Below are 15,173 nucleotides of genomic sequence, written 5' to 3'. Positions count from 1 at the left end.
ACTCCCCTCTGGGTCAGGCCTGGATGGGCTGGGTCTACACCTCGCTTGCCTACACCTGCCTAAGTGGACAGACCACACACCGCAGGGGCCAGGAGGACACCCTGCAATACCATGAATATGGAGTATCTTTTAGGCCCATCCAAATTGGAGCAAATGCTTTGTTTCATAGGTCTGCAGGCCACAGATTATCTAAGAACATGCCTAACTCATCCTTCTCCCCACTAGAGGATGTGCAGAGCAGTTAAGATCATCACTGAGTACAACCCATGGGGTTTGTGAAGTCACTACAGTTTGTTCGGCCCTTCCTGAGCTAAAATTGCTGTTGTGTTTTAATTAGTCACTTTTGTGTGTCAAATTAGTCACTTTTGTTTCAGCTAGAATTTGTTTTTTCTGTGTCCTCTTGCCTTTGAATACAGAAGGTTTCTTTCCCTGTCACTTTGTTGTTTGTTTATCCTTCCCAACTTAGGAGTATACAACTCATTCGGAAGTGATCGCCATATACGGATTCTTCTTTGAGATAAAGGGAGTCAGACATGATACTACCTCTTACAGTTTTTACATGCAGGTAAGAAGGACAGCGCACAGGAAAGTTGTGTCTCTGAAACAGTCTTTTAGATCCAGAGTCAATTCATACGAAATTAATAATAATTGATCAATCATTAGCTAATGATGAATATGAAATGTGTTATATATAAGCCTACTGCTAATTATGCTCATACCTGTGAGGCCATTTGATTTTTACAACCTTGGGAGGTTTGAGGGTCCACATGGCCCCTATTGGCAAAGTTGGGGTTCCGTTCTAGACTCCGACTCTACGTTTGGGGCCCAGTTCGTCTTCTGTTCCTGCGTGATGGGCGATGCTTTACAGATGATCATTCTTCAGTGGAGGGAAGAGGGAACGGTCTTGTTTAGAGAGGCAAAGCAGGGCGGTGGACAGGACACCGGTGAATTCAGGAGGACAGAGGGATTCGCCTCAGTGCTCCTGCTACAGGCTTTTGGAGGAGTGCTGTGTTTTAGAGCAGAGTCGAAGTCAAGCTGCCTGGTGAGCCGCAATGATGTTGACAAGCCCGTGAGCCTCCCCATGTCCGGCTTCCTGAGCCTTAAGATGGGGAAGGTAATAGGACCTACCTGACTTGGTTGTGGGCAATATTACTGTGTTCATTTGTGCAAAGCATGTGGAACAGGGCCTGACGCATAAGGCACTATATGATGATGCCGACAATGACAGAGACCACTATGATCAGGGACCGCTATGTTCCCCTTAGGATTTGCCTTGTAAGTCTCTAAGGCATCAAGCTTCTTGAGAAACCGTATCTCATTAGTCTTTTTGTTATCACCACTAATCACAGTACCCGGAACACGGGGAGGTGCGTTTGTATTGTGAGCAGATAAATGGATACATGCACGCCTGCAGAAACCTGAGCTTCAGCCCCAGCTTCGCCGCTACCTCCTTCCATGCCCTTGAGTGAGTCACATCTCTTCCTTGGGTCAGTTCTTGTCTTCAGTGACTCAGGCATTTCCCTACATGATGGAATTTACTGGATGCAGGAGATGAATTATGTAACAACACCCCTCGAAATACCCGTGTGCACACTCCATTGGTTTTTAAATCCTGGCAAGGCGATAGTGAAGACCTTCCAATTCGGTACAGCCTGACTTAGTGGCATTTTTCTGGGCTCGCCAGACCCCAGTCTGTCCGCCGGTGGTTTTGGGGGGGGGGGGGTCAGATGCGAGCTGACTCAGCAGCGGCAGCCGTTCTCAGGAGGTGGGGTTGCGGGGAGCACCCCCTTGCTCTCCGCACACCTTACACGGGAGAGTCGACGGACCACGTTTTGCTAACTCTGGGTCACCCCAGCTTCAGTTCCACCTGAGGTGGGTCACCCTTCTTGCAGAGAGTGAGGCACAGTGACGTGGTCTGCGAGCACGGCCCCGTCAGCCTGCGGGCGGAACGCCTGGTGAAGTACGAGATCAGAGCCCAGACCCTGGTGGACGGCCAGTGGCAGGAGTTCAGGACCAACCAGATCACCCAGAAGTTTGGGTTCTCCAAGCCGTCCTGCAAAAGCCACGTGAGTGTTTGACTTCTTTTCTCTTTTGTGTCTTTTTTTGCACTTTCTCTCCACCACTCCTTTTTTTGGGCGATCACTGGCTTTCCATCTCCAGTGATCCACAGGGGAAGCTTGCTCGCTTTCTTAAAAGATGGTCACAGCTCCATGTCACGCTCAAGAGAAACCTAGAATAAAAAGCTGAGGATGCGGAAAGCTATCACTATCACGCCAGATCCAGTTTGTAAATGTCAAAGGGTCCTGTTTTGGGAGGAGGAGAGGTTTGGTGGAGTGTGCCTGCCACCATCGCCTCCGCTGTTGCCTGGACATCCCCTGTGACGTGCCCCAAGATCCGTGGCCTGGCCCACCTGCCTCAGTGGCCGGCGCGAGCATCTGGGCGGATTCTGTACCTGGCCTGGCTCCTGACGGGTAAAATCCAAAGTCTGCCAGAGAGCCTGTCTGTAGTCCTAGGAGGAACTCTGAGCGTGAATTTCAGGAGGTCCAGGGGCCGCCCTGGGTGCCCCGCAGGGAGTGGGACTCAGCCTTAAGCCAGGGGGTCCTTCCCCGTCGAGGCTGCGCATCAGAAATCAGCACGCTGGGCTCCTCGCAAGGTCCACGGGCCTGCGCGCCACCCAGCTCCTGAGGCGATGTATTCCGCAGTAGGGCCCGACATCAGTGTTGTTTAAAGCTTCCCAAGTTATTCTCTACGAAGTCAGAAATCAGAACCGCGATTTCCCCTTGTGGAGGTGGGGGCGGGGGGGGGGGCGCCAGGATATTGGCCAGGAGGGAACGTGGCGGTTTCGGGGGGTGCCTGAAATGTTCTCTGTGGTGATCGGCGTGGCAGTCACCCAGGTGTACTCACTCGTGAAAATTCACCGAGCCAAACCCTTAAGATGTGTGCACTTTATTGTATCTAAGTCATACTTAAATGTTTTAAAGTTTGCTTTACAGACCTTCCCTAGGCGGTTCTAATGTGCAGCCAGAGTTGGGAATGGCTGCTTACACCACTGTTAAGGCCGTCCCCCCCCCCCCTCAAGAGAGCAATCGTGTTCATCCTAAAAGCCCCGTTTGCTTTCTTCCATTTCATCTTCTAGGCCTTGAAAATCCACACCGTGGGCCTTCCAATCTATGCAAGTTTTTCATTCATCTTCCCAATGTCTTGACAGTTTCCAGAAGAACCTGTGGGATTTTTCTTTCTTTCGCCAGGGTCTACATAAAAGAAAATAAAACGGCGTTAAAGGGACTGCTCAAGCATTCAGGTGACTTTCCTAGCGGGTAGCGAGCGATCTCAGCAGAACTTGGGCCCCCTGTCGGGCTGCTGTGACAGAGAACCGCAGGCCGGGGGGCTCACAAACAGCAGACGTTTACTGCGCACACTTCTGCGGGGTGTCCAACATCAAGATGCTGGCACATTCAGGGTGGGGGCTGGTGATAACTTGCTTCCTGGTTCACAGACGGCTGCCTCCTCGCTGGGCCCTCACATGGTGGAAGGGGTGAGGGGGCCTCTGGGGCCACGTGTTTTTTTTTTAATTTATTTCTTTATTTTGAGAGAGAGAGAGAGGATAGAGGATCCCAAGCAGGCTCTGCCCTGTCAGCACAGAGCCCCATGTGGGGCTCGAACTCACAAACCATGAGATCGCGACCTGAGCCGGAGCCAAGAGTCACATGCTCAACCGACTGAGCCCCTCAGGAGCCCCGTGGGGTCACTTTATAATGGTTAGAATGGGGCCATCACGACCTAATCACTTTCCAAATACCCATCACCTTTGGGGGTTAAGATTCAACATAGGGGTTCTGGGGAGACCTTCAAACCAGAGCACCATATTTGTATCATTTGTGGATGGAAAGTACCAGACGTGAGGCCATTCACCATCCTTGACCTCAGAGCAGCCGGAGGTCAGCCCTAACTTGCTGCTTGAGCTGGGACACTGCGACGGGCGCATCAGCAGTGACAACGAACTCCAGTTGGGAGCACTGATGCGTCTCTGCCTGCTACACAGCACATACCAGACCACTGTCCCTGCAGCTTTGGTTCAGCCAGAACAGGCAGCAGGAAGGGAAGGGAGCCGTTACAAGGTACAGAGTGACTTATTTCCCATCTGCCTTTTCAAATGGTGCTCACTGGTTTGGAGAAAGTGAGGTAGAGAGCCTTTCTCCCCACTTTGCAGATTCGTTTTCTGTTGCAGTGTAACAAAGGACCACAAATTCAGTGGCTAAAAACAACAGACAGGTATTGTTTGACAACTGCTGTGGGTCAGGAGTCCAGGCAGCTTTGCTGGGTCCCCTGCTCAGGGTCTCACAAGTCTGCAGTCTAGTGGCAGCTGGGCTGTGTTCTCATCTGAAGACATGACCGGGGGAGAGCCCACATCCAAGTTCATGACGGTGTTGGCAGATTCATTTTCTTGGAGCTGCATCACTGAGGGCCTGGCTGTTCACTGGCTGTTGGGAGAAGGTCACCCAGGTCCTGGCGGCCCCCCTGCAGTCCCCTGCCGGGAGTCTTTCTCTATAGACATTTCAAAGCATGGCTGCTTGTCCTTCAAGGCCAACAGGAGAGTGTTGCTTGTGCCAGTCTGTTAAGACAGAGTCTTATACCAAGGTAATCTTGGGAGTGACATCCGACCATCTTACCGACGTTGTCTGGACTAGAAGTGAGTTACATGTTCCACCCACATTCAAGGGAAGGGGGTTATACAAGGAGTCATCTCAAGTGTGCCCACTGCAGCATGTTATCCAGTGTCTTTGGGAAAGTGACGGAGCATCCTTGATGCTGTGCAGATACCAAGGTGGGCAAATTTTGTCTAATGATCACCTCAGTATCAGACATGGGCCGAAGGGACCCCCTTCCCAGCAGAGGACCGATGCTCCGTGCAGAGTGACCTGGGAGGGAGGGAGGGAGGCTGGTGGGAAGGTGGGAGATTTGGAGCAGAGAACTGGGAGTTGGATCCATTTTCCAGGGGTATCCCTGCCCCCCGTCCGCAAGTCCTGGCCCGTCTCCCTCACCAGCTTGCTTCTGGCCAAGTCCCACCCATGGGAAGTAGTGACAGAGGCTTGAAGGACAAGAGACTAGGAGAAGCCAGGCGTTTTCCAGCAGCAGCTGTGTCTCTTTCGCGGCTTCTGCCTGCCTCCTGCCATGGTCCCAGCGTCCATGAAATGGCCCTGCTTCTGGTTCTGTGTCCCTTCAGGCCAAAAGGCCACAGTGCACGCTTCCTTCTGCTGCGAGTCTCTGGGTTATCTCATCCTCTGTTTGCCTTCTTAGTTCTTCCTTCATCCCCATAATCAGTTCTCTGTATTGTATTCATTCTGTTTGAAATCCCTGGAGTACTGTGTGCTTTCCAGACAAGCCCCTGATAGGAAAGCTTTTGATTAGTTAGTAAGTGTGCCCCAGTGGGGTAGGTGGTTGGAAAACCCCATATGGATAATTCTTCCCATCCCTGCAGGGCTGGGGCAAGGGTGAGGCTCCCCTCGCACCCAAGTGCTCAGTAATTCAGATAAATAATATTTTAATGCAATATTTAAAATTTTTAACATTTATTTATTATGGAGAGACAGAGAGAGACAGAGAGGAGCAGGGGAGGGGCAGCGAGAGGGGGAGACACAGAATCTGAAGCAGGCTCCAGGCTCCGAGCCGTCAGCACAGAGCCCGACGTGGGGCTCGAACTCACAAACTGCGAGATCATGACCTGAGCTGCAGTCAGACGCTCAACCGAATGAGCCACCCAGACGCCCTTCTGATGCGATATTTGAAAAAAAATAAAAAATCAATGCTAAAAATCTATGATGCAGTTTGATGAATTACATACGGTGAGCATGCACATGTAACCAGCTCCGAGATCAAAACCCAAAAAAGCATCATCCACACCCCAGACACCCCCACCCCTGCTCGCTACCCTCCCAGTCACTACGCCTCGAAAGTAAACACTGCCCCAACTGTCACCATTAATTAGTTTGGCCATTTAGTTGCAATATTCAATCAACAGTATCACACAGTGCACTCCCGTTATTGTGTTCAACATCTTGTTTAAGAGATTCACTTATGTTTTCATAGGGAGGTACGGTTTGTCTTCAAATAAGCATGATAGTTTCAGTTTTCTTTTTTTAGAACAGGAAATGTTATTTCTAATAATATAGGCTTGTCAAAGAAAAAGAAGAAAATACCAAGAAGAAAATCAAGTCCGCTGGGATTTTATTATGTTTATTATAAAGTTATTTATTTATTATAAAATTTTATTTATTGTAAAATTATTATATAACTTATTATTATTGTATTAGATTTTATTTTTTGTTATCTCCATCACTCCCAAGTCTGGCGGGCAACCTTTTGGAATCAGTTGTAGGTGCGCTTACAGTTTTTGTGGGGTTTTTTCTCCCCATTCAAAATGGGACTATGCCGTTCTTCTTCCTTAGAACCTTGATTTTATTCTTAAGGATGAAACAGAATGATTTCCTTAACCAAGGAGCGAGTATTTGGGGAAGAAGACAGCGAATGGTGTCATCTGCGTCACCTCCAAACTAATTGTGCCGAGTTGTACAAGTCGCCTGTCACTTTAAAAGTCACCTGTCACTTACCCTCAGTGAGCCTTGCCGGTTCCTCTTGGGACCTCGAGCCTGTGCCACTGCTGCGTGTGACAGCCCCTTTACGGCCGGCCCCTGTGCAGCCGTGTGGGGGCGTGATGACACTGGCTCTAGAAAAAGAGCGGCCTCCTGGAGCTTTTCCAGAATCCTGTGGGATAACAGCGAACGTGAGAACTAAAACCTTCTGAAAAGCGAGTGTGAGTCTGCAGATGTCCAAGAGAGAAGAGGCTGTTTGGAAACACTGCTGAGACAGGGATGATCGCCCACCATCTAAACGATGCAACGGTGCCAGCTTAGCCCTGCGGAACGTGCAAACTCGTGATCCCGGACCCCCCAGGAGTTCGAGAAACTCGCAAAGCAGCAATGCCAAAACTATCTCCCTGAGGTGCATAGCCAAGCCGCGAGGGTCCAAAGCCCGGGATGTAGGAGGAAGGCAGCCCCCCAAAGAAAGGGTAGGAATCTCCTGCCTCCAGGACCAACAACAGAAGGGCAGGAGGAAGAAGCACTTGACTGGCAACGAGAGGGGCACTTGGATGTCATTTCTACCTGCTCATTCATTGTACAGTGGGGGAAACCGAGGCCCAGCGAGCTGGAGGGACAGTTCTGGTTGGCAGATGCTTACCAAGCACCTCTGACCCATTAGGCACTTGCCACCCACCTTCTCACGGAATTCTCCTAACCCTTCATGAGTTAGCTATACCTTCCACATCTGGTAAGAGTGGAAGCTGAGCCTCAGAGAGTAAGGCACTGAGGGGTCCAAGGCTCCTCAGAGTGACAGAGCTGGGGGCCACTCAGGGCTGGCCACAGGGCCGATGTGTTTCCACTTCCCTCCATGACCAATGAGAAGAGGCGAAATGTTTTAGGGTACTTAATTCAAGTATTGAATGAACGCCTACCTTATTCTCAATAAAACTGTGCGCTGAACATCCGGGGCATGCGGGACCATGCCGCGTAGGGCGGTGTCCCATGTGAAAGGCCATGTGATTCTGACCGGGGCTTTGGGACGGGGTGAGGGTGATCGCACTGAGAAGGTAGTGCATACATGGGCCTTGGAGGGCGGGCAGTATCCTTGCAGGTGGAGGACGGGGAGGGGGGGGGGGGCGGCCCACTGGTGGGAGCAGGCGGGTCTCCCGGTCCAGGGCGCTTGGATGGAAGGCCTCATCTGAATCCCCTGGGAGCTGGTGCAAGAGGAGGTGGCCAGGCCCCAGCTGCAGAGGCTGACGTTGCAGTCCAGTGGACGCCTAGGAACCTGCGCTTTAAGAGGCTTCTTGGGAGGTCCTAACGCAGGACGTCTGCCCCCACCCTCCCGCGCACGCCCCCCCCCCCCTCCTGCGCCCAGAGACTCCACCCTGAGGGTGTCCTTCCCACCACAGGGTTCCCCGCGGCACCACACACACAACCGACTGCCTTCCTTGCCCAGTGGGGAAAATCTGACAGTTCCACCAGACCCGTGAATCCATTTCGCCTCGCTGATTTTAGTTTCACAACCAAATTTCCTGTCCTATGAAAGAAACAACTTTTCAGGAGGCGCCACCCCTTTCCACTAGGGGGCGAGGTCTGCCTCCAAAAGGGGAACCGGGATTTTCGCCGCAGAAATTCGCACCCCAAAACTTCACCTTGCGGAGTCCCCCTTGCTTAGTGGCTGAAAGTGAACTTTTGCACAGCCTACGTCAGGCGCTGGTCCTTTGAACGTCTACAGTGTTCACGTCAGAAAAATCTCTGAACTTGGGGAGCGTGGGTCTTGAAGCAAAAAAAAATTTGGGGATGATCTTACAAGCTCTTCTCTTCATGAGAACTTAGACCAGAATTTTACTTTTTATTTATTTATTTATTTTAACATTTATTTATTTTTGAGACAGAGAGAGACAGAGCATGAACGGGGGAAGGTCAGAGAGAGAGGGAGACACAGAATCCGAAACAGGCTCCAGGCTCTGAGCGGTCTGCACAGAGCCCGATGCGGGGCTTGAACTCCCGGACCGCGAGATCATGACCTGAGCTGAAGTCGGACGCTTAACCGACTGAGCCACCCAGGCACCCCTAGACCAGAATTTTAAAACTCACAGTCACATGCCCACAGCAGTGACCGTGAGTGCTGGTCAACATAACCTGTTGTGTGCCAGGGCCGTGAACTCCTCTCTGCTTCTGTCATCACCCACCAGCTGGCTCACCTCTCCAGACCTTGTGTCCAAGAGGGATGGACAGAAGCCGCTGTGCGTGCAGCAACACCTTGAAGCCTTAAAGTCAAGAGTTTGGGTCCTGGCTCTGCCCTTTACTTTCAGTGTAGCCTTAGGCAAATCACCTAACCTCCCTGAGCCTCAGACCCTAATCTGAAGTTGGCAAGTAATCCCGTGGTAAGTGTTAAATAAATCGATGTGTGCTTTACAAAGCCCCCAACGCATAGCAGGAGCTTAATACGATTTATTCTTGCTTTTCCCTCATCGCTTGAGGTCATTTGGTACCTGTTGAAGGTTAAGACGGACACTGTGTGATCTCCGGCATGTTCCTTTCCTTTCTCTGGGCCTGCTTTCCCTTATACAAAATGACAAGGTGAAACTAGGTGCCCTGGGTGGACCTTTACAGCCGCAATCTTTTGAGTCCTCTGATTCCCCGGGGGGAGGAGAACCGAAGTGAATGGATGAACCTAGGAGCCAGGAGAAGGAGGGCCTGGGGAAGAAATGAACTGCCTTCCCTTTCCACAGGCTCATCGGATGGAGGACCAATCAGAAAGAGTAAGAGCTCTTTTTTTTTTTTCCGTGTCTCCTCTTTGGAGGGTTTTGCATCCTGGAGACTGGTGTGTCTATGGGAGCGGACAGGGGAGAGGAAGTTTTTGTTCTTGCGAGCCTAGGCCGGGCAGGGGAAGTGCGGGGGGCTGCTGAGCTGCTGGGAGTGGGTGGGCTTCTGAGGGACTGGGTGGGGGAAGTCCCAAGCTGCATTTGCACGCCGGGTGTTGGTGTAGGAGGTGTTGGGGGCTGGTCCACAGACCCTGAGCCCTGGAGAAACCGGGCAGGGACGGCAGATTCTCTTGAAGGAGACAGAGACGGAGAAACCTCTGTGAGGGAATCCTCGGGGCAGTGCTGTCCACTGAACTTTCTGCCATCATGGGAATGCCCTAGACCCACCCTGTCCAGTATGGTAGCCACTAGCCCCGTGTGGCCACGGAGCACTTGAAATACGGCTAGTGGGACTGAGAACTTGAGTTTTAATTTTAGGTCATTAATGTATTTAAATGGCCACAAGTGCAAGTAGGAGCGAAGTGACAGTTGCACCCACCGAGGAGGGACCCCCAGGTCCTTCCTGCTTCTGGAAACCCTCCAGGGTACTGAGCCTCCTGGCCTCTCCCGGAGGCCCCAGGAGTGTAACTTCAGCCTGGGCACCCCCCCCCCCAAACATTTACAGACCGCTGGGTGATGTCTACCTTCCGGGGGGCGGGGCGGGGGCGGGGGGCAGGAAGAAGCCAAGCTGGGGGGAAAGAGAGGCTCTCATGCCAGGAAAGCAAATTCAGCTCTGTATGCGGGGTACATACAACGATGGTACCCCCCACTTCTTCTACCAACACTGACGGTCATTTAAATTCAGATAAGTTAAAATGAAATAAGATTAACCACTGAATGTCTCCATCCAACGGGCCCCATCCCAAGCGCTCAGTGGCCACATGTGGCTAGGGGCTACCCTGCCGGGCAGGGTGGATACAGGACACAAGGCTCCTACGGGCTCCGCTTGGTGACCTTGAATGAGTCATGTGCTCTTTGTGCTTTCACTCCCTGACTCATTCGTTCATTCCACAGACTGCTAGTGGCTGCTGCCGTGGGTCAGGCTTGGGTTAGGGTTTCAAAGGTGAACAGCGTAGGCCCTACCCTCACGGAGCCTACGGGGTGGGGGGAGACGGTGGGGATGGGTGCCTGAGCGCCCTGAGGAGAGGGAGCCCAGTCCTGTGAATGCAGAAAGCAGAGAAAGCCGACAGAGACCCCAGGAGGGGGAGTGAGGCCCGTGAAGGACCCTCCCCAGGGAAGTGACACTTAGGCTGAGAGCAGAATAGGAGTGGAGTTAGAACAGGTTTGCCAGAGACACTGGAACAGAGACAGAAAGTACATTAGCGGGTGCTTGAGGCTGGGGGGTTGCAGGGAGACTGCTAAGGGGCACAGGATTTCTTTTATCTTTTTATAAAAAAATTGTTTTAATGTGTATTTATTATTGAGAGAGAGAGAGAGAGAGTCAGCGGCGGGGAGGGGCAGAGAGAGAGGGAGACACAGAATCTGACGCAGGCTCCAGGCTCTGAGCCCGATGCAGGGCTCAAACTCACAAACTGTGAGATCATGACCTGAGCCGAAGTTGGACGCTCAACCAGCTGAGCCACCCAGGCGCCCCAGGGGCACAGGATTTCTCTTTGGGGTGATGCAGATGTTCTAAAATGGACTGATGGTGTTCATCCACAACTCTGTGAATATGCTATGAATCATTGACCACTGCCTGTACCTGGGTAAATTGTGTGATACACGATATATCTCGATAAGCTGTTAAAAAAGGCAAAGAGGAGGAGTTGGGGGCTCGGGAAAAGTCTCAAGCCCAGATGACAACATGTGCAGGGGAGCCTGGCGCCTCCAGAAGACACAGAGTCAGCAGAGCAAGCAGAAGTGGCTGGAGCCAGGAGTGAGTCGGACCTGGAAGCCACATGAGGGATTCTGGTCTTTTCTCAGACGGCAGCCAGGAGCATTGGAGAGTTTTTAAGCCTGGGCTTGACCTGATGAAATTTGCATTCTGAAAACAGTGTCATTCTGGATCATATATGGCAGAAGGAGTGGGGGTGGGGGCACAGCAGGACCGAGCATACTTAAGAGGCTTTGGTGGTGGGTGACCCGAGGAGGGGGGAGGGGGCGTGGGCAGGGGTGACAGCCGTGGGGATGGTGCCCCAAGGACAGGCTGGGAGAGAGGCTGAGCTCACCCCCGCTCTGTGCAAAGGGAATGACCATCCCTTAAGTGCCCTGCATGAATGTCCACCGTGGGCCACGTCCCTGGCACCACCCAGGGGTGTGGCTGTGGCCACTTGGGACAGATATCGTGTGCACCCTTTTAGAAGTGGGTGCACAGGTGCAACAGTTTGTTTAAAAATAACTATTCACGGGGAGCAAATGGTAGCAGGGAGTCAGTTTAGCCTCCGACCTGAGCTGAGGTCATGATCTCGCAGTTTGTGAGTTCAAGCCTCACATTGGGCTCTGTGCTGACAGCTTAGAGCCTGGAGCCTGCTTCTGATTCTGTGTCTCCCTCTCTCTCTGCCCCTCCCCCACTCATGCTCATGCACGCTCTCTCTCTCTCTCTCTCTCTCATAAAATAAACATTAAAAGAAAGAGAGAGAGAGAAAGAAAGGAAGGGAGGGAGGAAGGAAGGAAGGAAGGAGGGAGGGAGGGAGGGAGGAGGGAGGGAGGGAGGAAGGAAGAGTGAGCCTAGGAGGTAAACTTCTGTGGTAGATCATCATTATAATGGCCCCAGTAAATCCCACCTCCCCATGTTCCTGCCCCTCAGCAGGCTCTATCCATCAAGAGATGATGCCTGTTTCTCCACCCTCTTGGAGCTGGGCTGGCCTCAGGGTTTTCTTTGGCCAACAGAATATGGAAGAAGGAACATCGTGTGTGTTCAGAAGTCTGGACGCGAGGGGCCTTGCGGCTTCCACTCTTGCCTCGTGGGAACCCTGACACCAGGCCGTGCAGCAGCCCAGACCGGCCTGCTGGAGGCCTCTTGAGAGACCAAGTGGAAGGGAATCGAGGGCCCCAGCCCACTGCCGGCACCATCTGCCAGACATGGGAACTTCTGGCCCAGTGGACCCTCCAATCAGTGACCTCAAAGGGGGATCACACTGCAAAGGATTTGTCCAGCCAACCCTCAGAATCACAAGAAATAATTCACTATTATTTGAAGCCACTACATTTTGGGGCACTTTCTAACCTCACAATAGATACTGAAATACCCACCCTTCTGATGAAACAAATCCACTTTAGGTATTTATACCAGTAAAAACAAAATCAGAAAAATAGCCAATGGTTTAGCTACAGAGGTGTTCCTTGAAGCATTGTTTATGATACAAAACTTCGGCATGATCTTAGATTATCCAAAAGCAGGAATTAGATAGAAGGTGGTACATCTGTATGTTATGGAATCATTAAAAAGTTATCGTTGAGGTAGGTGAGTGGCAATAGTTACAGAATCACAGCTAGTTGGAAAACAAGACAAGTAGAATATGCATATTTTTAAAATTTGTTAAATTTAATGTTTATTTATTTTGAAAGAGGGAGAGACAGAGTGCAAGCAGGGGAGGGGCAGAGAGAGAGAGGGAGACACAGAATCCGAAGCAGGTTCCAGGCTCTGAGCTGTCAGCACAGAGCCCGACGAGGGGCTCGAACTCATGAGCCGTGAGATCATGACCTGAGCCGAAGCGAGACGCTCAATGGACTGAGCTACCCAGGTGCCCCAAGAATATGCATATTTTAATTACATTTTAAGGCAAAATTGATGGGTCCAAAGGCAAGGGCTATTTCAATTTGATATCGGTGAACTGTTCTCTAAGCTGGACGTCACTATTTATCTTCCCACCAGCAGTGATGAGCCTTTCTGCTTCTCCTCGTCCCAGTCACGTCCCCCCAGCCACCTGCTGACATTTGCGAGGCAGGTCAGTTCACTCTCAGAGCTGATGTGAGTTACAGCAAAGGTAGCTTCAACCTTTATTTCACTGAACAGGATTTCCTGGTTTCTTGGCCACCCAGAGACACCCTCCCCTGACCCATTTCTCACCCAAACAAAGGGGTCTGATTTACTCCTGGACTCCCTTTCAGAAAAGGAACGTTTCAGGTGCATGGTGAAAACCCAGCAGGAAGCCAGGCGTCACGCCAGTGCCAGTCGGATGGGACTGCGGCTGGCAGCAGGGGAATTGTCATGTGTCAACCCGGCCCAGCAGAAGAGGCTCGGTGAGTCTCAAACACAGTGATTAACTTCTCTTTAATCTCTGCATCGCTGAGCAGCACAGCCCTACTGCACGGCTTCCCCAGCAAGCTCTGCATGAGTCACTGATGTCTGACTGCGGATGTCCTACTGTGGCCTGAGCGTGTTTCATTTCAGGCGGGTGTGACTGGTCCTTGATGTGCCCTTGAGATGCCCAGGGAGTGAGTGATGCCTGCTGTCCCCCCCCCCGACAGCAACCACAATGCCTTATTTAAAACAAAATAATATTGCTCTCGAGTCTTTTTTCTGCTCCATTTCTTTCCTTTTTTTCCTGGCTGTTGAACCAAGGCTGAAGGTCCCTGGGATATGGGGCATCTCCTTAAGTAATAGGAAGTTTATTGACTCATGGGTTAATTGAGAAAATCATTTACCAAACCATATGTGGGCAGGCTGTGCCAGCAACCCTTGAACTGCCATAAAGACGGAGACCCAGCTGTGGCCTGCTTAGCTCTTTCTTCTAATGTGGGTCACTCCTTGAACTAGGACAGTCTGCAGGTGTCCCTTTGTGCTTAGACAGATACTCAACTCTTAACCCTTGAAAGAAAGAAGTAGAAACAAAGGCCTGCCTGGGCATGTCGGGGCACAGGAATCAGGGAGAGAAAAGCAGAACCTTTTTCACATTGCAGATGCCTTGTACTCCTCTGACTTTATTACATAAACTGTTCAGTTCAACTAGACTCACAGGAACCTTCCCTTGCCTACAACTTTCTTGCTGTGTGACTTTCAGCAAATCACCCCACCTTCCTGAGCCTGTTGCTCAACCTCACGGAGCCATTGTAAAGATGAAATGGAGTGATGGATGGGGACGTGTGGTAGGCAGAATAATGGCCCCAGTCCCCGGAACCTGTGAATGTTGCTTTATATGTCACTAGGGACTTTGCAGGTGTGATTAAGAATTTTGAGTTGGGGGGGGGGATTATCCTGGATTCTCTGAATGGGCCCAGGATAATCACAGGGATCCTTATAAGAGGGAGGCAGCGGGTCAGAAAGGCAGAGAGATGAGACCATAGAAGCAGAGACTGGAATGATGTGGCCATGAGCCAGGGAATGCCAGCAGTCTCCGGAAGCTATAGGAGGCAAGGGGCAGATTCTCTCCCTGGGCCCCCAGAAGGAACCAGTCTTGCCGATACCTTGAATGTAGCCCAGTGAGACCAGTTTCAGATTCCTGGCTTCCGTAACCGTAAGAGAACAAATGTCTGTTTCAGGCCACTTGGCTCGTGGTAATTGTTACAGCAGCCACAGGAAACTAATATGGGATGATCTGGAAATACAAAATCCTGCACCAGTAGGGAGATTTGCCGTAAGGTAGCCAGAGCCAGGTGAGGCCGAGTGTGGTGGGAGTGCTTCATCAGGCCAGCAAGGTGTCAACCTGCAGGCGTCTGTTTTTGCATGAGCTTATTTGCAGGGAGGGTAAGTGCCTCCCCCAGGGCCGTGAGTGGCTGTGTGGCTGGAGTGACGTCTGCTATCTACTCCTACCTGGTCACCCAGATGTAAGCCCCAGTCCAGTGGGGAGACGCTCTGGACAAAGCTGAAGGGACTCTGACAGCCTCATGGGTGGCAGCTGAGTCGCTG

General features: G+C 51.5%; 1 protein-coding gene across 1 annotated transcript in view; it reads left to right on the top strand.

Annotated features, from left to right (window-relative positions):
- The window catches only part of BTBD16 (BTB domain containing 16), a 44,786-nt gene extending 41,517 nt beyond the window's left edge, over window positions 1-3,269 (top strand). The window contains exons 13-15 of the mRNA XM_030335093.1: window positions 467-565; window positions 1,893-2,066; window positions 3,137-3,269. Of these exons, the coding sequence (XP_030190953.1) occupies window positions 467-565; window positions 1,893-2,066; window positions 3,137-3,205 (342 nt within the window). The 3' untranslated portion in view covers window positions 3,206-3,269. The remainder of the gene's footprint in view (window positions 1-466; window positions 566-1,892; window positions 2,067-3,136) is intronic.
- The last annotated feature ends 11,904 nt before the right edge of the window (window positions 3,270-15,173 follow it).

This window comes from Lynx canadensis, chromosome D2 (assembly GCF_007474595.2).
Source record: "Lynx canadensis isolate LIC74 chromosome D2, mLynCan4.pri.v2, whole genome shotgun sequence".
Taxonomy (NCBI): Eukaryota; Metazoa; Chordata; class Mammalia; order Carnivora; family Felidae; genus Lynx; species Lynx canadensis.
The sequence above is the reverse complement of the archived record's forward strand: the minus strand, read 5'-3'. Positions and strand labels throughout refer to the sequence as shown.